Source organism: Gobio gobio (assembly GCF_949357685.1).
Source record: "Gobio gobio genome assembly, chromosome: 4".
Lineage (NCBI taxonomy): Eukaryota > Metazoa > Chordata > Actinopteri > Cypriniformes > Gobionidae > Gobio > Gobio gobio.
In genome coordinates, this window is record NC_137100.1 from 43,406,131 (window position 1) to 43,430,588 (window position 24,458).

A 24,458-nucleotide genomic window follows, 5' to 3' on the forward strand; every position below is an offset into this window, starting at 1 on the left:
TTGCGATTATTCTGGTTAAAATTGCGATTGCGATTTAAAATGCAATTTTTTTTTTTTTTTTTTACAAATGAAAAGTGTGTATATAACATTTTGTGTTTATATATTAATATGGCTAATAATAATGATTATTATTATTGCTTAATAAAAATAAGAAATATTACTATTACAATATTAAAAATTTTAAATAGCATTTAAGAATAAATATAACAATTATATAGAATTGTTATATTTATTCTTAAATGCTATTTAAAATGTTTTATATATATATATATATATATATATATATATATATATATATATATATATATATATATATATATATATATATATATATATATATATATATATATATATATATATATATATATATATATATATATATTTTTATATTTTACTAGAAAACTTATTTTACAAAAAAAAATTTGGGGTTACCTGTTAATATGCAGACAGCCTATGACTAAAATCATTAGAAAGGTCTAAGGATTTATTGTAAAAAAAATATATTATTATAAAAATCTGTGCTTTTTATCTGTGATATCAACTTCTTAAAGTCTATGTCTCTAATATGAAATATGAGCCTCTTATGCGTCCACTGTGGGGATTAAAACTCCTGTACATTGAAGAAAAACGTATGGATTGTCAAACTTTTGGGTAGAAAATAAGAAGAAATACTTCTAAATAAATGTATAATTCATACTGGAAGGCAGAGGGCGCCCTCGAGCAGAAACTCCACATTTGCCTCAGTAGAAGTAATCGTTCGTTTTCAGGAAATCCCTTTCCTATGGGAAATCCCTAAAGTGAAGCTTGCTAGTAGTGGGAAGTTCGGATCATTTTACTGACTCGGATCTTTGAGTCTCGTTCAGAAAAATGAACTAATCTTTTTTCGAGTCATTTTGTTCATTTCAGAAAAATATAATTAAAATGACATGTTAAATAGCCCAACCCATCTAGTACTTATGAAAATGTTGATTACATTTGTAAAACTAAATAAAAATAAACTGCAACTGCAACCAAAGCCAAATGATAAGAAACTGAAACGTTTAATTAATTGATTAGTTGTTGGGTCAGGCTATTGCAGTCTAACTCTGTTAGTTCACCTCACCTCCTGATCCGAGACATTCTTTCTTTTGCAACTTCATATTTATCACGTTTGTTCTCCGCCTCTCGTGTCTTCGAACTCCTCGAGACATTAGTTGTCGACTCGTCTGTGTCTGACTCTGATCTGGGACTGGGCCGGGCCATGTGACACAGGTCCGGGAACAGAATGATTAGTTCATCTTTCGAGTCTCGAGTCTCGAGTTCGGGTTTGAGTCTTTCGTTCTTCCTGTCAGTCCCATAGAGTCTATGCTGTCAGTAGCGGGAAAAGAAAAGATTCGTTCTTTCGAGTTCGGGTTTGAGTCTTTCGTTCTTCCTGTCAGTCCCATAGAGTCTATGCTGTCAGTAACGGAAACAGAAAAGATTATTTCTTACGAGTCTTTCGGGTTTGACGTTTGAGTCATTCGTTCTTTTGCCACGTGACGTGACTTGTCACTGTATTGAACACTAGTTCACAACCTTTTTACTAACAAGCACGTAGTTATTTTATTTTTTTATATATAATTCTCAGTTAATATCAGACATAAACAAATATGGGAAATATATTGACTAGTCAAGTCTAACATCACAAATTCAAGTCAATTAGACTATTACTCATTCTGAATCATATAGCACAAACACACACACACATATATACACATATATATATATATATATATATATCAAATATCAAATTAAAATTTGATACCAGCACATGCCTAATATGTATATATATTAGGCATGTGCCGGTATCAAATTTTCATGTTGCGATTAATTGCTGATGCTTTTATCACGGTATACGGTATTATCACGGTATTAAAATAAGTTGCAAAAAAACGTGTTGTCATACTATAAACAGGTTTAATAACTTTCTTGTAACAAAAGAACCAAACATTTAAATACAATAAAGCAATACACAAAAATGTATAAAGTAAACAAATATTTAAAACAGATTAAAGTGCAAAATAATTATAAAGAACAATAGGTACGCTGAAATGTACATTTACCTAAGATTAATACATGCTTTAGAAGTATTTTTCATTGTCAGTTTGTTAATGAATGAACTAATGTTAAATAATGGAGCCTTGTAAAGTGTGTGATTGAACAACAGTCAGAACATATTCAAACAATATCTAGGGCATGTAATTTAGTCCAGATTAAAATATAAATTGCTCAAGTTTGAAAATGAATAGCCTTAAATCTTTAAGTATTAACTATTAGGTTATGTGATGAGAGGGGAAACGGCTGCGTTTCTGCTGTTCCGTCAGCGCCCTCTGCTGTCAAAGAGTGAATGTGCACTTCAGCACTCATTCCACCATGTGCTCCGCTCATGCACGGTCTATTTATATCATTGTGCGTTCCTCTTGGTCTATTTACATCATTGCATTCCTCTTTGACATGTTGTTAATTTTAAATGGTTGATGGGTAAAGTATTCTTAAAATTCATTCAAAAAATCTGATTAATTCGTAATAAATAATTATTCACTGTATTTTGAAGTGCCCACGATAACAATATTGAGCATGTTCATTATTGCGGTATATCTTATTACCGTTTACCGGCACATGTCTAATACATATATATATATATATATATTTATATATATATATATATGTGTGTGTGTGTGTGTGTGTGTGTGTGTGTGTGTAATATGTTTTTCTATAGGTGCTATAGGCCTATAAGCTATGTTACAAAGGTTTAGGTAACATTTTTAAACTGATTTTTATTCATTAATAACACAAGGACAAAAAAAATTATAATATAACTCAATAGAGAAAAATAAAATACAGTTGATTCAAAACGAGTAATAGTCTAATTGACTTGAATTTGTGATGTTAGACTTGAATAGTCAATATATTTGTATATGTCTGATATTAACTGAGAATTATATATAAAAAAATAAAAATAAAATAAAAAAAATAACTACATGCTTGTTAGTAAAAAGGTTGTGAACTAGTGTTCAATACGGTGACAAGTCACGTGGCAAAAGAACGAATGACTCAAACGTCAAACCCGAAAGACTCGTGAGAACTAATCTTTTCTGTTTCCGTTACTGACAGCATAGACTCTATGGGACTGACAGGAAGAACGAAAGACTCAAACCCGAACTTGAAATAACAAATCTTTTCTGTTTCCGTTACTGACTGCATAGACTCTATGGGACTGACAGGAAGAACGAAAGACTCAAACCCAGACTCGAGACTCGAAAGATGAACTAATCATTTTTGTTCTTTCCAAATAAACGAATCGTTCATGAACGACACATCACTAAAGCTTGCGCTGTAGGCTGAATAAAACGAAGATAGAAACGCTTTGACTGATTAATAATAAACATGAAGATAATACTTCTCCGACAAGATATGGTGTATTTGAGTTCTTCAAGCCTTCTCTGGTATTTTCATAATAGGGCTTGGGCGTTGTGACGTCATTATTGGCGTGGTGGCCATGTTGATGGCCTCCTTTACTGCTACTTGGACAACTGCGCACAGTTTATAGACGTATTACCTATCAGTCGTGTGTCTTAATTTGATTAATTTGGCGTTATTATTTCAACCATGGTAAACCGTTGCTGCATTGTGGGGTGTAACAGCGCAACACATAATCGCCATGGGAAAAAGGTTGAAAATGGATTAACTTTCCACCGCTTTCCTGCTTGGAGGCGCAACCACAGAGACCAAGTAAAGTTATCCGAGGTAACAGAGTCGTCGGCTTTCACAAAAGGACGCTGTCAGCTGGATGCAAGAGATGTGGAGAGCACAAGAAAAATTGCCCCCCCTCCGAATTCACGTGGAAAGGGCGATTGGAACCGTCCGCAACAAGTACACTATTTTGTCAGATAAAAGTACCGATTCACATGGTGTTGCCAAGCAAGGATGAAGACATGACATTCCTTGAAGATTGTGTCTGTATGTTGTGCTCTGACAAACATGAGCCCTAGTGTTGTCCTGAAATAAATGTACATTAAATACAGCCATAAGTGTCTGTTGCATCCATACCCACAATCTTAAAAATAAATCAACTTAAATTAAATGCATGTGTCTTATAAACAAGAAGCAATAACAGTCAGTGATGCGCGGGTCAATGTATAAACAACCCGCACCCGACCGACGTTTTCAACTAACCCGCCCGCAACTCGGACCGCAAAAAAAAAAGAAGAAAATATTGTACCCGACCCGCTTCCTGACCCGCATTTTTTTAAAGTAATAAATGCTCATCGTAGCTCATTGGGCCATTGAGAAAATGTTTCAGGCCCTGACGTGGTGCGCTCAGAGGTGCAGCGGCGAGAGCAGGCAGTTCTTGAGGCGGCCCATCATTTTCCATTTCAGCTGTCTAGATGCATACTATTGATGAACGCGATGTTTATGTTTCGACCCGGCTTGAAGGTCATCAGCAGGTCAACTGCGAGAAAGCCCTTAAGAGCTAGTTTCACTTTCTTATGCCAGCTGAGTGATGTAGTTGCTTTTGAATAGAAGCTTCAACTAAATTACATGTTTATTACATAACACTAGACTATATCTAATGTAGTTATATTATATCTATAGTTATATTCAGAAAAAGAACAGTTTGCGCTCCTAATGGATTGATTTATTCATTTATTTTGTTTCATTTTCTTAACAATTAAGATGCTGCATGTGTTTATCCAGTCTAATCGATGTGTGCGTCTCTCCCCTGACAACAAAAATCCCGCCCCCTCTCAGAAAATACATAAAACTGACTTTTCTGAGCTATATGCGTTTAAAAGTAGCCTATTAAAATGGCACAATGGCATTGCTCAGTTCAACGTGTTGGGAAAGCGGGCATTTTGTCCCGCGTCAGTATTTATTAAAAAGTTAATAACGCTCAACATTCAAAAGGAAAATAAGGATGACCCGACCGACCGCGACCCGAATATCATTAAAAATTATTTTGGATGACTCGTTACCGCGGGTAACCGCGGGTGACCGCAGGCACCCGCTCATTTTGGATCAACCCGCGCATCACTGATAACAGTATAATGTGCAAAAGCAAGAAGTGTCTCACAATCAGATGTTTTTCAGTGTTTATTTGCAAGTAGTGCAACCTGAGAACACAGAACGGTGCAGTGCAGTTGGAATGCTTCAAAGGTAAAAGGTTACATAGGCTTCATGATCTGCAGCTCCTGAACCCATCCATTTGTGAACTGCACATTTCATATGGATCCAAACTGTTAATAGATCCGATTTTGCCCATATACCGGTCCCTGGCTTCCCTATTTAACATATCCCAGTAAATTCCACATCCTTTTCGGGATTTTAACATAGTTTTTCTTTCTCCCAACTCTGCTTCTCCTCGTTCGATTTGCTGTGTGTTTACATTCGCGAGGCCATTAAGGCAAGGCAAGGCAAGGCAAGGCAAGGCAAGGCAAGTTTATTTGTATAGCACATTTCATACACAGTGGCAATTCAAAGTGCTTTACATAGAAATTAAGTTAAAATAGTCATAAGTGAAAAAAAATAATAAAAATATATATAGTATAACAGTTATAATAGGAATTAAAAGGATATAAAAAATAAAGCTGGAATCCCCTGAAATCTGGGGTGGAAGAAAATGGAGAGTCAGGTTTACTTTAAAAATATTTGTCAGGTAACTGAGCGTTTAGACAGTACCCTTACAGACAAATCTTCTTGGCCTAACTTGAGGGCGTTCTCTAGATGTTTTACCCGCCAGAGCAGATCTAAACGGGTCTTCCTCGCACCGGAGGGAGTACTCAAAAAATATTTGTCAGGTAACTGTGCATTTAAACATTACCCTTACAGACAAATCTTCCTGGACAGGTACACCAGGGCTATCTCTACTTTGTTCGACCGTCAGAGCGGATCTACACGGTCCTTCCTCTTATCCACATGGCCGCCACAACCCAGAATGCAACGCAGCATCCAAGCCCTATAATAAAGTATGCAGTGCTGATTGACATTCTGTGATAAGAAGCCACATCAGCTCGACTGACTATATGAAGTGAGTTAAAATTTGTTATTTAACGTATTTTGTTGGACAACAGGTTTATGAACACTTCACACTGCTAGTTTGTCAAGATGTTTGACACGTGTTGCTTTTTCAAACGCACGTTCTAAGCGACTTTGACGGAGTGCTTTCAGACGGAGCAGCGTTTACAACTGATCACAGAGCCGTTCTTCACTGACACACTGGGCATTTATTTATTTTATAAAAATTGCAGCCTTTGTGCTTTCATAATAGCACATAACCTAAATCGCGATTGCAGTTCGATTTCGATTAATCGTGCAGCCCTAGTTGAGATCGAAATTGGATGTATAGCAATACATATCATATACTAATCAAACTGGATGTATATCAATACAGGAGATTTGAAGAAAGAGAGATGGCTGAGACATTACAAAAGACAAACAGTCAAAGGAATATCACTGGAAAAAGAAGGGTTATGATAAGGCAAGAGCTTTAGGACCCGTATTAATATTAGAAAAGCTTTCCAGCGCTGGAGAGATCCAAGCGGGATGGCCTGAAAATGAATTCAAAGTTTGTTTTCTTTCTGCTCCATACGAGAGGTTTTAAGTGTGTGCTGTTGGCGGCTAACAATGAACTCTTGCTTGTATATACAGTTGCAAGAAAAAGTATGTGAACCGCTTGCAGAATCTGTGAAAATGTGAATAATTTTCACAACATAAGAGGGATCATACAAAATGCATTATGTTTTTATTTAGTACTGAAAGACTGAAAGCTTGCATAATGCCAATATGTCTGGTGGAGGACAATAACTCACTGAGAGGACACTTTTTGCAGACAACGTCACACTGAGTGAATCAGCCTTAAGAATGGCCTGAGAATGGCCTTAATCTACGTCTTTCCCTTCACCTGAATTTCCCCCCTGAGAGATCACCTAGAATTCACCCAAAATCTGTATGATTTAAATGTCAGTTCCCACTATCCAGTATTATATGTGTTTGATATCGTTTGAAATGTCTCAGTGCGACTGGTACAAAAATCTCATCACCACAGAAGTATACAAGAAGATAATAATAGTTTTTAGAGCTTAGAGATATTTTGCTCATGACAGTGGGTGTGGCTGTTGGAGCCATTTGGTCTCTTGTCAAGACAGACATATGGGAGAGCGATTCAATTTAAATTCCCATTGTTATCATGCGTTTCCATTTGAAAGAGGTTTCTGTCTGATCTGAGTACTTAAAGCGATGTAGCAGAAAGATCGGGGCTCGATGCTGTAATGAGTTCGGCCCGTAACGCAGACTGTGTCTATTAGACCAGGGGTCTCCACACTCGGTCCTGGAGGGCCGCTGTCCTGAAGAGTTTAGCTCCAACCCCAATTAAACACCTGAACCAGCTAATTAGTGTCTAACTAGGGCCTTGTGCCTTGGGCCTAATGAAGTTCCGGGTAAATATTTCCCGAACGGCCCTGCTCGCAAGGGAGTACTTTTTCAAAGTTCAGGAACTTTCGGGGGTGGGACTTGGGCACTGAACATGCTGATTGGTTGAGTTCATGCAGCATTTTATTTCAACCGGCATTTTTAAAAGTCTTTTGCGAGGTTCATTCTGCATTCAGTAAATATCAAGCTTCATGTCTTGCTCTTTCTGTCCGATGGCACGCGTTCGTCTCAGCCATCTCATGGTCAATGTCCGTAATAGCTGATAATAACATACATTGTCTTATTTTAAATCTAGCTTTACGAGCTTTCAGAATACGCTTTAGTATCGGTGCTCGTCTCTTTTCCGCAGTTTTGTTAATTACCTCTTTAGTAAAACAATACATAACCAGCAAAAGCAGCGCAGCTTGAATCTCCTCCATACTTGTTATTGTTGCAGACAGTGCCGCGCAAAAATGATTACTGTCTGTTGCTGACTGGGAGGAAGAGTCGCGCCCAGTCCCACATCTCTGGACTAATTTGCCTAATCTTCACAGTACTTTAGACCGCAGTGGAAACGCAGACAGTAGCAGGTCTGGGGGAAAAAAGTTCCTGTAAAAAAAAGTTCCTGGTACAAATTGTTCCGGGTAATTTCGGTGGAAACAGGGCTTTTTGAGTATTTTGTTTGTCCTGAGCAGTTAAACTGACCAACTTTCTTCAAAAAAAATCATCCAGGTCCTGCAAATAATTTTTTTTTTGTCTTGTGGACTATATGTAAAAATGTATGAAAATCTCTTATTCAAGACAGTACTAAATAAAAAAATAATATGCACTTTGTATGATCTCTTATTTAGTTAAAATTATTCACATTTTCACAGATTCTGCAAGCGGTTCACATACTTTTTCTTGCAACTGTACTTGTGTACTGTATGAACATTTTTTGTTCTTCCATGTCACTTGTTCGTCATCACTTTATTTTGCTTCGCGACTGCTATGATAAAGAGATGTCCACTCTTGCATTGTGCATTCGTGCATTTTGGGGGCGGAGCAATGAAGGGAGGTGTGTGTTTGTTTGGGTTGATTTCAAATATCAACAGTGTTCAACAATGGTTCCCAGAAATCACTTTCAGCACCTTAAAAGCACACTTTAATTTGTATATTTTTTCTGTTGTATTTATTTGTCATATTGCTTGTATTGACATTCTTTGTTCCTATTTTATTACTGACCGTTCACTTGTCTTCAATAAGCTTGAGAACTTTTACTTCTTACTGTACATTAGTTAGTGTTCATTTTAACAGCCTTATTTCAAGAACAAAATAACTATATTGCTATACTATATTGTGCTATATATCATTATCCAACATGACATCATGACTTTGATGCCATGTTGACACTTTCTAAAGCCTGTCAACGCCGTGTGATTCCGTGTGTATGTCAACGCCGTGTGATTCCGCGTGAATGTAAATGGATTTATCAACATACTAAATTATGTTTTTTTGAAAATGTAAAAATGCAGAATGTTTCTTGTGATGGGTAGGTTTAGGGGCAGGGGCAGTGTGTGTGTGATGGGTAGGTTTAGGGGTAGGGGCAGTGTAGGGGGATAGAATGAAACGGCATTCATAAACACGCTAAAAAGCGATTATGCGTCTTGATAGCACGCCAAAATGGCATAGCATATGTATGACACACCAATTCGCTATTTCATGAGACCAGTCTGCATTATCATAAAATCATTATTATAAAATTTCTCAAGGTAATACAAGATATTGGTCAGATTGTCTACCCCCTACTACCTACGTAATTGTTTCCATTCCATGATAAAAACTGTATGCATTTTTGGATCGATTATTGGAGTATGCTTACTTGATGATTGAGGGCCTGTGCGCTGGAACCTGAGTCTTGGGTTACAGTGAGATAAGGTAGTGACAGAGAAAGAGACTGACGAACAGCAGCCATTGGTGTGACAGATGTGATTTCTGTTAGGAGAAAAGTAGGTAAGATTCAAAATCAGTATTCTCACAGGAAAAAATTAAGATTTGTATTAATTAATAAATACACAAAAAAAAATGTTATTACATGTAAAACTTTGAAGTTGATCTCCTTTAGAGATGAATGAAGAGTTGGTAATAAAAGAGTTTCTATTATAGTTGTTTAGTCTATGTGTACACACACTGATGTTCCAAAACATTATGACCCCTCACAGGTGAAGTGAAAAATGTTGATCTCCTAACAAGGTCACATTTCAAGGTATGGGTTGATTGGATGGTAAGTGAACACTCAGTTTTCATAATCAATGTGTTGGATGCAGGTCAGCAAATGGGCAAAAATAAAGATCTGAGCGACTTTGACAGGGGCCACATTTTTATGGGCAGACAAATGGGTCAGAATATATCTGAAACGGCAAGGCTTGTGGGTGGCTCCAGGCCATCAGCGTCCAGAACAGTGGTCCAAGGAGGCACAAACCGGCGACAAGATGTTGGGCATCCAAGACTCATCGATGCACGAGGGCAACAAAGGCCATTTCGTCTGGTCCGAACCAACTACTGTGGCACAAGTCACAGAACATTTTTAATGACGGTTATGGGAAAAACGTCACAACACACAGTACAACACACCCTGCTCTGTAGCCGCAAACCTGTCAGTGTGCCCATGAGGACCCCGGTCCACTGTTAGGGGTCAACTACAACTAGACCATGGAACAGTGGAAGAAAGTAGCATGTTTCTATCTGTCCCATTTTCGTTTGCATCACATGGACAGCTGTGTACATGGGAAAGTGATGGCACTAGGATTCGCTGTGGGATGACAAGCTTGTGAATTGAGTGTGATGCTCTGGGCAATGTTCTACTGGGAAACCCTGGGTCCAGCCATTCACGTGGATGTAAATTGGACACTTTCCACCTACCCAAACATTGCAAACTATGGCAATAATGGTCCCTGGTGAGTGTGTCGTCTTTCCACAGGATAATAAACCCTCCCACAAAGCACACATTGTTCAGGAATGGTTGCGTTCAAGGAGTTGCCCTGGCCTCCAAATTCTCTAGATCTCAATCTGATTGGGCATCTATGGGATGTGCTGGATCAACAAGTCCGATCCACAGCAGCTCCACCTCGCAACTTACGGGACTTGAAGGATCTGCTGCTAATGTCTTGGTGCCAGATACCACAGCACACCTTCAGGGATCTTGTAGACGCCGTGGTTTGTCGTGGTCTGCTGTTTTGACGGCACAGGGTGGACCAATAGCATATTAGGTCATAATGTTTTGGCTCATAGGTGTATTTGTTTTGATAATTGTATTTTTTCTCTTCTTTTTTATAAAAAAATATGATGTGGATAAATCGTGTGCGGAAATGCCTTTTTTTTTTATACCATTTTACATTAGTAAGATTTACAGGAAAGAACAACACAGGACTTCACAGAATGAATAACAGAAAAGTGCACTGCATATTGCATGTCATTTTACCATGGATACTGAGCTCTGAGTATGATCGGCTATGGTCTACAGGGCGCCGTGGTATGTGATCTGACAGAGAAGAGTATCCCTCTTCAGATGATGCCTCCTTAGAATCCAGCGAAATTTTGGCACATTCAATCACAATATCATGTGGCTCAAATCTCTTCCATCTACACAAAATTAAAAACAGGGAAGTATGAACAATAACATTATGATATTATAAAAAAGCATAATATTTCATTTAACATACCTAATTGGATCAATCTCGTAGTCTTTGGTTCCAGTGATGAGCTCAGGATGTATCCGTACATGCTCTAACATGGGCTGACATAAAAACAGGAAATTATAGAACAGGTTTTTGGAATAGCAAAAATAATTTTGGCACTTACATTAAGTGACAATTTTTAAAAATTGTGTGGCACGAGAGATAAAGCTCACCTTCACCACTTCCTCAAATGTGTCAACATTTTCTTTCATACTGTAGTGGGCACGTAAATATGAAACAAAGTTACAAGGATACATCCCATATAAACGATGAAAAAGCGAGTACACGCTGGCATGTAGATGGACTGCAAACACTCCCTGAGCACCTACAGGACACATCCATTGAAAGAGTACCTTTACACCAAGTTGTGTTTCTATCATCTAAACATAGTACTTTCAAGATATGAAGCTAAAAAAAAAGACAAAAGGTAATTTTGTTTGCAATGTTTATGCCAGAGTACCTGGGTGACGTTGGTTCCATGCAGCAAGCCGTCCAAAGATATCAAAGTACTCGCACAGAAGTTGTTTGTTGGTTTGAGGAATCATGGGTAGTAGAGTGATCAACACCAGCACACCAGTTATGAGAACTACTACATCCGAGTCAGTCTGGAAGTAGAAATGAAAAAAATGTTAACTACTACCACTAGCATTCAAAAGTTTGGGCTGAGTAAGATTTTTAATTTATTTTATTTAGCAAAATGCTTTAAGTGATCAAAGACAGTAAAGACTATTTGTAACTATGTTACAAAATATTTTTGAAATATTTCTATTTCAAATAAATACTGTTCTTTTGAACTTTATATTCATCAAAGAATTCTGATCAAAATGTTTCACAGTTTCTACAAAATATTAGGCAACACAACTGTTTTCAATATTGATGAGAAGCACCAAATTAGCATATTCAAATGATTTCTGAAGGATCATGTGACACTGAAGACTGGAATCACAGGAAAAGTTACATTTTTAAATGCTCTGCCATGGCGCTTTAAGCTTGACATCTACTAGATCGCTGATCATGGTCTATAGATGGTGCAACAGAATAAGAAATCTTTGAAATCCAATTTTACGCTCTGTTTCCAACAGTTAAAATGACAAATAAATGCATAATCTGGGAGCGCTCCACAAGATGTGTTTGATTATCTGGATGCTCAATATTGATTGGGTGAAACCACGTTTTAAACAGCTTATTGTCAGGGATGCAAACGGGTGAGGGGTAAAAAAGGTGAGAACATTGCGTGGATAGAGAAAACATTCTCCGAGGTCAGGTTTTTAAAAAAATGTTTTCATGCTCATCTCTAGTCTCTATTAAGTATCTTTGCATCTGCCTGAAAACAAATTCTGCCCCGTACGGGTTGTGTCGAGCCATTCGTTAGTCTTGTTGTTTTGATGAGAAAAATATGAAATGTAGTTGCAATAAACGCTGTCCAGCTGTAGCAGCGCAGGACTCTTATTCTGCTGTGCAGAACTGAGGAAGAACCAATGACGGAAAAGTTTGATCTTCGGCTGACCAATCAGCAGAAAGGGGCATATAATTCCCGCCCACGTGTAGAAATAGAATATTCAAACTGTTTATTCATTTTTCTACCTCTGTACGAAAAACGAAAAAGCAAGCCGAAATCTCGTTTTTCTGAAAAAACGCTGTTCTAATTTTTCTGCTTTCAATATTAAATCAAAAAACGACTGAACGAATGATACACGGATTCTGAACGGACCTGTGAATCTGTGATTTATCAATAAAATAGCGAGAAACTGATTCTAGCATATATTTTAGTAACTAAAACCCCCAGCTTCACTATTAGTAGAGAGACACTGCCAGGTATAATTAATTCACACACGCAATTGCTCTCTCACTAATGCATTCATATAAATGTAATCTTTACTGTGCTACTTTACCTGTATGTGGTTTAGAACGAGCAGAAATCTGTGAGAAATATAATGACCCTAAGACAACCCCATCACTGTGCACAAGACGACCCGCGTTCAAGTCTCAGCTCGAGGTTCAGGCTTATTTTTCATTAATGACATCGTCGACTCGACTTTAAAGGTGCAGTGTATAGTATTTATGAGGATGGATCTATTGACAGAAACGCAATATAATATACATAACTATGTTTTCAGTGGTGTATAAAGACCTTACATAATGCACCATTGTTTTTATTACCTTAGAATGAGCCATTTCTATCTACTAGGGATGCAGCAATACAGTTAGTCCACGGTTCAATACATACCTCAGTTTTTTACCACAGTTTTCGGTTCGGTTCGGTTCTAATGGCTTGTCACATCAGTTTTTTTGTTATTCAATTCTTAAGCGACAGGAACAGCAAGAGGTTAAGGAGAAAAAATACTTTTTTTACTTAAAAGAATTGAAAAACCTTAAACTTAAAAAAAAAAAAACATGTACAGATTCCTAGTGTATTGTATAATTTAAAATAAATATATATAAAGATTTACACTGGCAGCTCAGAGCTGTACAGTAGCATTTAAGTATGAAATTGAATGAATAAATGTAAAAATAAAACGCTACATAGACTTCACTAAAATATACATTGATTTTCAGTTTTTCAGTCAAGAGCAATGAGTGATTTTCTCTTTGTCTTTTGTTGTTGTATTAACATTTAAAGGGATAGTTCAATCAAAAAGGAAAATTCTGTCATCGAGAAATGAATACAGGTTTGGAACAATATTAGAGTGAGTAAATAATGACATAATTTTAGAGGTGAACTGTCCCTTTAAGGACAGCGTGTTCACTATAGGCTGTGCTGCTGTCAGTTTAATAAGACCTCTACACATCTAATATACAGACACACGTGATTTTACTTTCACTTTAGACATAACTGACTGTGTTTATTATATACCTTGTGTGTATTTATACCTTGTGTGTATTTGACAGTATTAGCGCAGTAAGACGACTACTTAGTTCAATAATCACGTGTTTGACAGACGTTTAGTGCACGCGCTCGGAAAAGCACATGTTAAAACCAGAGGTGGACAGTAACGAAGTACATTTACTTAATTACTGTACTTAAGTACACTTTGAGTATCTGTACTTCACTGAAGTAATCTTTTTTAGGGAAACTTTTACTTTAACTTCAATACATTTGAAAGACAAATATCGTACTTTTTACTCCACTACATTTCTTTCAAGGTTCTCAAAGTCAAAAGTCGTTTCTGTAGCAGCTTTGCAAGTCAGTGGATGATTTTTTTTTTCTTCTTTAAAAGTTTTTTTTTTTTTGCAAAATGTAAATGTCTGGGAGAAAGAGAAGCATAGACATATGGATGAATCTGAAAAAGCATGATGAAAGAGCGCAGTTCAGTCTGTTTTTTTAAAAAAAAAAACAGATACCAGAGATACCAGAGCACGAATACTGAATAGAGCTTTCTTTTGTGTGTTTTTCGCACTTAAACAGACCAATACACACAAAATGTCAATTTTCATTTTGGAAAGTATTCACGTAAACAAAGTTGATTATGTCTTAAGTGAACGTAAACAGTTGGGGGAATATCGGATGTGTATCAGTGTGTAGGATTTGTGCATTCTGCCTTAAGGCGAGACACTACAGGTGAATAGGGAATTTTTTTTAATTACAAGATATCACTGTGAAACTTCTCCAGTTTATTACTGGCATAAACATGAGAAAAAAATGTATTACAAGTTTTGTGTAAATTAATGTTTTAATATGCAAATGAGGCCTTATATACTTAAATATACGCTCATTTGCATAGTTTTCCAAAAACAAAATCTGGAAATTGGAAAGGACCATGTTTAAAATTCTTGGTTCTATTTGTTGACATGTTAGATGAGAGGGCTTTTACAGAGGGGATTCTGGATATCTTATTCTGTGCTTTGATAAATTAGAGAATACTGACAATAGCCTTAAAAAAATCAATTTTCTCCATGTTTTTTGGAGTTAAAGGACCTATAACTCAGGATAGGAATGATATATCAACAAATCCCTCTGTAAAAGCCTTCAGAATATAGTTCAGTATAAGACTGCTAAAGATGGTGCTTGTAGGTGCTACTGAAGTGGATATATCTGATTCTGAGTGTGAGAAAATACTCATTCTGAGAAAACGGCCTTTAAAGTTTTATACTTTATAACTGCATACATTTCTATAAAACCTCCAACCTACAAATAAAATATATATTCAGTTAATTAATATCAGTAGTGTATAATATTTAAAACACGTGGAAATTGATAAATTAATAAATTATTAATAGCAATAGCTATTAGAGAACTACCTTAAGAGAACTACCTTAACAAACAGCAGTCACAAAAACTGCAGACAAACTGTCCCTGTTTGTTGTATTGGTCCATCTATAACTATTTGAATCTAATTCTGATGGGGTTTCGTCGTCTAATCTGTTGTTGTTTACTTTCTTTTTACTTGCTCTTGCTACTTGGTCTTTTCTGTGAGCGTTTATGAGCCGATTTCAGCGTTGTCTGCACTTTCTCTCAAGCAGAGAATACACAAGCAAGCGGCAGCGCGTGAGAAATTCACATCGACCAATCAGATGTGGTGTTCGGCTGCAAACTTTCGCGGTTGGTTAGTTCTACAAAGGAAATATCCATATTTGGATTAGACAGTGCTGTGTGTGAGACTGCGAGCTTTATAATGATACCAGGCATGACATGTTTCTGTGAATGGAGACGGCACGAGAGATCGCGCTAGAATAACTTTTGATGATTTCGGGTAGAAATCTAAAGGCGCACGGTGACAAAATATAATGAAATAACCAACTTAATGTGTAATGTTGACATTTTTTTTATTTTGACATGAAAGCTTACATGTTAAGGGAGCAAACTGGCCCAAAATCTCAAAATTGACCACTGCATGAAAAAACGATGTTTTCACCTGCCGTGTCTCGCCTTAAAGTGACAGCAGCTTTGTAAAAAGCTTTGTAACTTTTAAGTATTTAAATTAGTGGTTGCATGGAGCATCACTGACTGGCTTAAACCACCATGGCATAGCGTGCCTTTATACAGCAATGCAACAATAATAAAATAATGCATTGACATAAAAAAGGAAATCTACTTTTGATACTTAAGTACTTTTAAAAGCAAGTACTTCTGTACTTTTACTTAAGTAAACATAGTTTTAAACAACTTTCACTTGTAACAGAGTAATATTTGACCAGTGGTACTTTTACTTTTACTCGAGTAATGGAGTTGTGTACTTTGTCCACCTCTGGGTAAAACCGCACACGCGAATGAGCCGGCAAGGCTTTAAAACGCATGCAAATGAACTATCGTGATTGTGAATAACAATAGTGTTCCGTGAGTATAACTCTACCACTAACGTGTGATGTGAATGTATGTCACGTTGTTCAGTATATTGGGATGGAGGCAAATGATAGAATTTGTAGAAAAATAATGAATTAAATGCAAAACCGAAAAAAACGCAATTCACATGCGCGTATTGAACCGTGAATGCCGTACCGAACGGTTCAATATTATATTGAGAATTGTGGCATCCCTACTATCTACATACACCGCAGGTCCCCTTACAGTGAAGTTGTCATTTTGCGTTGCCATGTTTCTACAGTAGCCCTAAATGGACAAACTGCTCTACAGAGCACTAGCTACTCTCTGCTGTCTCTCAGACGACGACATCTTTGTCCTGTGTCGGCCACCATAGCTTCTCTAGGTGCTTCGAAATTTGCAATTCGCAACCTCACCACTAGATGCAGCTCAAATTTAAACAGTGCGGATTTAAATCACATAAATGTCTACTTAAAAACATCTGAAGTCGTTCAACCACTAGTAGACATACACACACACACACATTTAGAAGACACATTAACAACATAAAGGTGAATAAAGGACAATCTTCATCTTTGGGTGTAATATCCCTTCAAGACATTTTCTACTGTAGTATTTCACAAATATCTCAGGTCAGAACAACCTGCATATAGGACATTCTCCATGTTCAAAATCCCATTCGTAACCCCATCACACTTCACTAGCCTTTAGTTTGGTACCTTGAGGCATTTGAGCAGCGAGGCAAGAAGAGGGAAGCGTGCGATCTTGTGGATCCATGGAGGCTGTTTGCGAACCACATGGCCAAGGAGCGTGATAGTAGAGAGACGGCAGCTCTGCTTGCCCATGCATTCATTCATCTTATCTAAAAGATACTACAGAGAAATGAATCCAGATAAGGCTGTTATTCATCAATCACTGGTATTCTGTAATCCATGATGACATCAAACACCATTCATCAAATGTGTATATGAAAGAAAACTGAAGATGGTGGCCATTTTCCCTCACCTTATCATGGGGCTCCCTGACAGATGACAGGATGTCTAAAGCTTGAGGTGAGCTCGTATCCAGGAAATAGTCCACGAGGCTATTCAGCAACATGGACCCTTTATCTACCGATCAAAATTAAAATAAATGTATTCATTGATACTGACAACAAATTACAAACATAAAGTAGTGAAATGCAAACAGAAGTTGGACTAGTTTAGTAATACAATTTTCTCAATTTGACCAATGCACCCGAGAAATGATGTAAACACAAGAGATGACTAACCTGCACTGAGAGTTTCCTGCAGCAGGTTTTTGACCTGCTCCAGCTCGTGCAGGTCAGTGGACCCCAGAAGAGGGACAAGGTCAAACACATTTGGCTGGTCTTTGGCCATAGATGTGCAGGACAGTGGGCAGGACTGATGCCTTTGTCACAGCATAAACCGATGCCCTGTGGTGTCAGCATGGGGTGTCTATGCATGAACTAGAGACAAAAATGGCAAAACACAATTACTATTAAAAACATAATAGACAATTTGAATGACAAACTTGCTACTAAATCTACACGCATCTATACACACATTATACATAAGTGTGTGTGTATAATATATACATACATGCATACATAAATATAAATACATATAGATTCCACTACCGTTTAAAAGTTTGGGATCAGTAAACATTTTTTTTTTTTTTTTAAATAAGTCTCTTACGTTCAGCAAGACTATTTATTTGATCAAAAATACAGTAAAAACTATAATATTGTGAAATCATTTTACAATTTAAAACCGCTGTTGTGAATATATTGTAAAATGTAATTTATACCTGTGACGGCAAAGCTGAATTTTCTTGCTGATCAAGAAACTACTGATTATTATCAATATTTGAAAACAGTTGTGCTGTTATATATTTATTGTGTAATCTTTGATACATTTTATTTTTCAGGATTCTTTGATGAATAGAAAGTTCAGCATTAGTTTGAAACAGAAAACTTTACTCACTTTTGATCAGTTTAATGCATCCTTGCTGAATAAAATTCTGCATAACGATTTACACTGTTAAAACAGTTTCCACAAAAACAGCTTTTTTTTAACATTGATAATAACCAGAAATGCTTCTTGAGCAACAAATCAGTATATTAGAATTATTTCCGAAATATCATGTGACACTGAAGACCTCAGCTTTGACCACAGGAATAAATTACATTTTACAATATATTCACATAGAAAACAGCAATTTTAAATTGTAAAAAAATTCACAATATTAATGTTTTTACTGTATTTTTGATTACATAAATACAGTCTTCTCTCAAAAACATAAAATCGTACAGATTAAAGCAAACTTTTGAACAGTATTGTATACCCACACGGGTTGGACAAAATAATGTGAACACCTGGGAAATACGCAATGTTTCTTTATTAAGGTGTTTACCAAAATTTGCCATTAATACAGCTTCCAACCTTATTAGAATAGATTAATACAACTTTTGAGTTGAATGTTGAAAGTATTCAGTTGCTTCAGAGATGATGAAGGAGGGAATCTGCTTCTCACTCTTCTCTCCAAAACTGCCCACAGTAATATTCAAGTCAGGTGATTAAGCTGACCAGGGCAGAAGTTCATCTTGGCACTCCAACTGTCCAGGATTTATGATCATAACACCATCTTTTTCACATTTTAGCAGTGGTGTCTGAGATTGGACACAATCCTTCTTAGTATTTGACGGCCCCTATCGGTTTTTGCCCTCTATTATTCTTTGCTGATGAAGTCTTGCCATGCTTTCTGTACACAGTCATAATCATAAAGACTGTTGTTCTTAAAACACACACAAAAATGGGGCGGTTAAGGTTACAGATGCTCTTGTTAAACGGGCTCTGATGACTTGCCCTGTTTGATGATTTGCCCATTTCTAAACACTGCTGAAAACCACTTACTCTGCACTTATATACATATATAAGAAAATATAAACTACAAAAGGATAAATAAAAGATAAATCGCAATGTTTGTTTTTTACTGTAGCCTACACAAATGATATTATTAACCCCTATAACAATGGGTGTTCACATTATTTTGTCCAACGCCTGTACATACTGTGCATACAATCTTTCAAATGCCTGGGGTTAGTAAGGTTCTCTCTTGTTTTTTTGGAAGAAATTAATACTTTTAATTAAAATCACCGTTTTTGGGACATGTGCCATGGTAATACTTTTGTATTATTGTTTCAGTCTGGGCACATATTGGTAGGTTATTCTTTAAAATACCACCACGTAAATACCATAGTACATGAACATGGTATTCATTCAGCACCATGATACAACCATCCGAGACATCACGAAACAGAAGTATTTTGTAAGGGTGTAATCTCAACAACCCACTCGTCTATGATGCATAAAAATGCTGTCTAGGTAGTCAGCTTACTAGGTGTTGCGACGCAGCCATTATGAAAATCAACTGTAGCGTGTCATGCTGGATCCAGACTCTCCAGCGAAGAAAGTTGGACTGCGAGTGTCCATAAAGAATGACTGAGAGCAAAATAAAGGCAATTGGACTTTTGACTTTACAAATACTAAACCTAATATTAATCTAAAGACATTTAAACTCAATGATTAAAGCAAAGCAGTTATTGTAAACGCCATGTAGCCTACTAACGTTACGTGACAGCAGCGTACTGCTGGCAAGCGAGGGCTTTAACTCTGCCTCGCGTCCATGACAGCTTTTGCCATCTAGTTGTACTAACACCCGACGTACTCTTAGACAAATGTGGCACATTAAACATGTACCAGGCGCCTCAAAAACAATGTATTACCGTGCAGAGAGAGCGAACTTCAAACAGTCGCCATCTTGAACGCCTCACGACCTTTTACACTGCTGAGCTGTTTGCGCAGATGAAAACTTAATATCCGTGAATATCCCGGTGTAAGTGCAATCCAGTGGTGAGGGTTAATGAGTTTAAGTTTAATCATAGAAAGGATACTGACCGACTCTTCTGTCTTGCTGTCACAAGATCACGGCATGAGTGACAGAAAGGTGCGAAGTGCTGCTGTGCAATATGAGAGCTAGCTAAGCATGTAGCGGCTTCAGCGTGACAAAATCTCACAGCGCATGCGCGGGGATTTAAAGGACAAACATGTTTATTTGCAAGACTATAACTACAAAACCGTCAGATAGTAATTTGCCGTTCATGATACTAAAACGTATTTTATCACACACTGTCAGTGAACATGGCAAAGATGTACAGCTTGATAATAATAACAATTAATAAATTATTATTTAACATCAATATATTAATATTATTTGTAGTAATGTTGTTGTTATATTTAATACAAAAAATACATTTCAAGATAAAAGTTGCACTGTATTATAAGATGTATTATTATTAACATAATCATAATTCATTATAATAATAACAAACTCTGAGCTTGTTGTCTTGCAGTGTGCAAACAGCTCCTGCTATACTGCTATAATTATGTTTTTTCTCATGCAATTTTATACTAATTTTATAATGAACTGATGTAAGGACTATTAGCTGGGTGTTTCCATACACTATATTTGCATTGTGTGCTCAGATTTTCATTCTCTGAAATCGTAGGACGACAGCATAGAAAGTGGAATTCTTAAGGACAAAAAATGTTGACCTTATTTTAATTCAATAAGTGTCCCCACAAGTAAGAACGCTTAAGCCACACCAGAAAACATAATTGTCATACCAAAATACTAAACCAAACCAAAATACCACAACAGTAAATTTAATAGAATTTATCCAACAAAGTAATTCATAAAAGTCTAATATCGGTCTTTGATTGAACCAACTCTTTTTGCTTCTGTGATTATCTCTTTCATCAACTAAGTGCAAACAAACCAGTCTTCATGTCACTGAGCTCTTCTCTTAATGAAGTGTGGTGTAATTATAGTCTGTTAAGAGGCATTCAGTAATCAGGCTGCTAATGCATATCTGATTTATTCATTGTTCAAAGGAGAATATCAAAGAGCTACTGGCAAAAATTAGAAAGGATAGCAATCAGATAACACCCTTACAGCATTTACAGTGAGCACTGCAGGACCCGATCCTGAGCAAAAGACCAATAAGAACCAAAGAGACGGGCGTGAGATTGACCAGGTGCAAACCCAGATAACACTCCAGCTTCATGCTGATATGATGATGTGAGTGCTGTGAATTCAGCAGAAATCTCTGCAGCGGTTTTTATTTTTTATCTCACTTATTTAACATGCCCGCTCGAACTTCTAGATCCCCTGGCATGACGCAGTGGTCTGGCAAGCCCCTCACCACTTCAGACAAGTATGATTTAACCCTACAGCAATCATCCCTTAATAATTCAGTGTGCATATGCCCTTTATTTAATGAATGCGTAGTCAAGGAAAAAAATTACACTAAAAAATATTGGGTTATTTGTTTTCTACCCAAATCCTGGGTTGAGTCTTTTGATTATTTTTTCAGTTTGGGTAGTTTTTGTGTTACACTGATCCTGGGTCAGGCGTATCAACACAGTTTTTGAGTTCAGATCCTCGTCAGACCTAACCCACACTCTAAAAAAAAAAAGGTTCTATATTGCACCAAACATGGTTCTTGGCTCGTAATCATAGGGGAACCTTTTTTAGTGCTATATAGCACCAATTTTGGTGCTTCAGTGGTTCTTCAGCGGTTCTTCAGAGGTTCTTCAGCGGTTCTTCAGAGGTTCTTCACCGGTTCTTTGACTAAGGTGCTATATAGCACCTCTGAAGAACCGCTGAAGAACCACTGAAGCACCAAAATTGGTGCTATATAGCACTAAAAAAGGTTCCCCTATGATTATGAGCCTTTTTTTTTAGAGTGCAGGGCTTGAGTTATTTATGACGACCTCTTCAGAGCAGTTCTCAGCTCCGTAAAATTGGTGCATGTCTTCGGTAAACCCACCCAAATTGGGTTATTTTTAACCCAGTGTTTTTTAGCGTGTGGCATATGACTGTTCTGTTCCATTGTAATTGTTAAATATTAAAAAAAAAAATTTAAAAATACATTAAAATTTAAATAAAATGGTAAAACATAATGTCTCATTTGTTAACATTAGTTAACTAACTGTATAAGCAAAATATGTTTAACCTTTGACAATGTTAATAAAAATAATTGTTTGTTTCAGTTCACAGTGCATTAACTAATGTTAACAGAAGCAACTTTTTTTTTTTTAAGATTAATAAATGCTGTAGAAGTATTTTTCATTGTTCATGTTAACTAATGAAACCTTATTGTAAAGTGCTACCAATAAACTACAATTTAATTAAAAAGCAAGTCGAAATATGTGGATAAAATATTATTGTTACTTTAATCAAATTGAAAACTCAACCATGAGCTAAATATGCACTCCTGGGACTTGAGATAACATTTCAAATTTCTCGGATGATTGCCTTGCATCCTCAAAACAGACTTGAAGGTCTACTATTACACCATTAGGTGGAGCTATTTTCCTGCCACACAACGTTGCACTCCCCTGCTCTTAAGAGTTCCATCACAACACATCTAGATTTGAACACATCTAGCATTAATCAAACATCAGTGTGTTTTGGGAAAATATATGAATACAGTAAATCATATTTTGGATCTGGATCAGAAGGAGAGCTGATTTTCTTTATTCCAGTTGCACAATAAATAAATATTGCTTCTGCATTTTTCTACCATGTATTCTCAAAATATTTTTTTTTTAATTAAATTATTACTTAGGGACAGTACAAAAAACATGAAAAAAGAAAAGCAATAAAACTAAGCAAAATAAGAGAAAAATATGCATTGTACATATAGGGAAAACAGCATGCTAATTTGCATCTGTGGTCCCTACAAAGGCTTTTTTTTTCTTTTTTTTTTTTTTTAACCAGACACACACTACAATGCCAACCCTGCTTACCTTTTGACTAATACAATATACCCATACATGCATACATACACATACCTATGGAAAAAAAACACAAAGGAAAGCTTTACTCAGAGTTAAAACATTAGACCGAGCCATTATTACATTGTGTTGCAAATGGCTCTGCCCTGAAGCTCTGCTAAATTCTGAGTGGAAGAGATTTTAAATGTTGCATGCACATGCAATGTATTTCTTGCCCTGCACAGCATTTACACTTCACGGTTTAATTCCAAGTAATCTCCTTTAGATTCATCAAAATGCGTCTGTCAGAAGAGATAAAAACATTCAGCTGAATCCCATTTCCCTCTGCGCTAATAGCACCATTACAAGGCTATGTCTGTTTTCGTTGTACTGGATAATTATGTGCGAAAGCCTCTTCATTAGGCACGGCTGAGAATAATTAAACAGACATTTTGGATATTTTTTTTTTTTCGTGTGGAAGAATGATTTCAATTATGCATGCAAAGGACCACATGTTCCAAAAAAAGTTGATAAAGCATACAGCCAATGAAATATGACTGAAACATTACTGCTTGGTATCTATCAGCTACATTCAATTTCCAGGAGTCTCAGTTCAATCCATAAGGAAAAAAATCTTACAATGTAGCAAAGCTGCAGTGATTTGCTTATATCTCCAATGCATCTGCATATATATTTTGTGTTGTTTGCATTCGAGTTTGTGTGGGAGATACATATCAGTTATCCCCTATACTGAAATCACGCTAACAAGCAGTGCAGCCTGTATTATACGGTACATCACCACTGCATGATCCAAACTGACACTTTGGGAGCTGAGAGCCAGTTCGAGACTAACTCTGCTGGTATCATTTATTGAGAGCCTGAAGCATCTCAGTAGTGGTTGGGCTGCCATCTCTTCTTATTCACGTTCCCTTGTCTTGCAGAGATCCACACTTCAGTGCTCTGTGTATTGCTGTCTAATGATTCCCCTGCTTTTTAATGAGTTCACAGATCACATAACTTTCACTGTGTGAAAGTAACATAATAAAGAGGCTGCCGATTATTTGATCCGTATATTTCCTGCCCTGCTGTTGTTTGCGCCTGCATTCAAGTGATGTCATGTCTTAATCCCCCTCTGCATGTGTTTGTGGGTGTGTGACTAATATGCAAAGCACAGTATGTATGCTATATGTGAATGTGGCGTAGCAGGCTTGGTAT

At 36.7% G+C, this 24,458-nt stretch overlaps 1 protein-coding gene across 4 annotated transcripts in view; it reads right to left on the reverse strand.

Annotated features, from left to right (window-relative positions):
* The window catches only part of tsc1a (TSC complex subunit 1a), a 32,827-nt gene extending 12,339 nt beyond the window's left edge, over positions 1-20,488 (reverse strand). For 2 of the 4 annotated variants that reach the window (XM_079815787.1, XM_079815785.1), the window contains exons 1-9: positions 20,361-20,482; positions 17,672-17,869; positions 17,407-17,510; positions 17,121-17,273; positions 11,602-11,746; positions 11,315-11,466; positions 11,127-11,200; positions 10,886-11,046; positions 9,287-9,399 (exon numbers count right to left, since the gene is read on the reverse strand). In XM_079815787.1, the coding sequence (XP_079671913.1) occupies positions 9,287-9,399; positions 10,886-11,046; positions 11,127-11,200; positions 11,315-11,466; positions 11,602-11,746; positions 17,121-17,273; positions 17,407-17,510; positions 17,672-17,780 (1,011 nt within the window). In that variant the 5' untranslated portion in view covers positions 17,781-17,869; positions 20,361-20,482. Of the gene's footprint in view, positions 1-9,286; positions 9,400-10,885; positions 11,047-11,126; positions 11,201-11,314; positions 11,467-11,601; positions 11,747-17,120; positions 17,274-17,406; positions 17,511-17,671; positions 17,870-20,188 lie in introns of all 4 variants that reach the window. The other 2 variants (XM_079815788.1, XM_079815786.1) reach the window with 2 other exon arrangements.
* Positions 20,489-24,458: the final 3,970 nt, after the last annotated feature.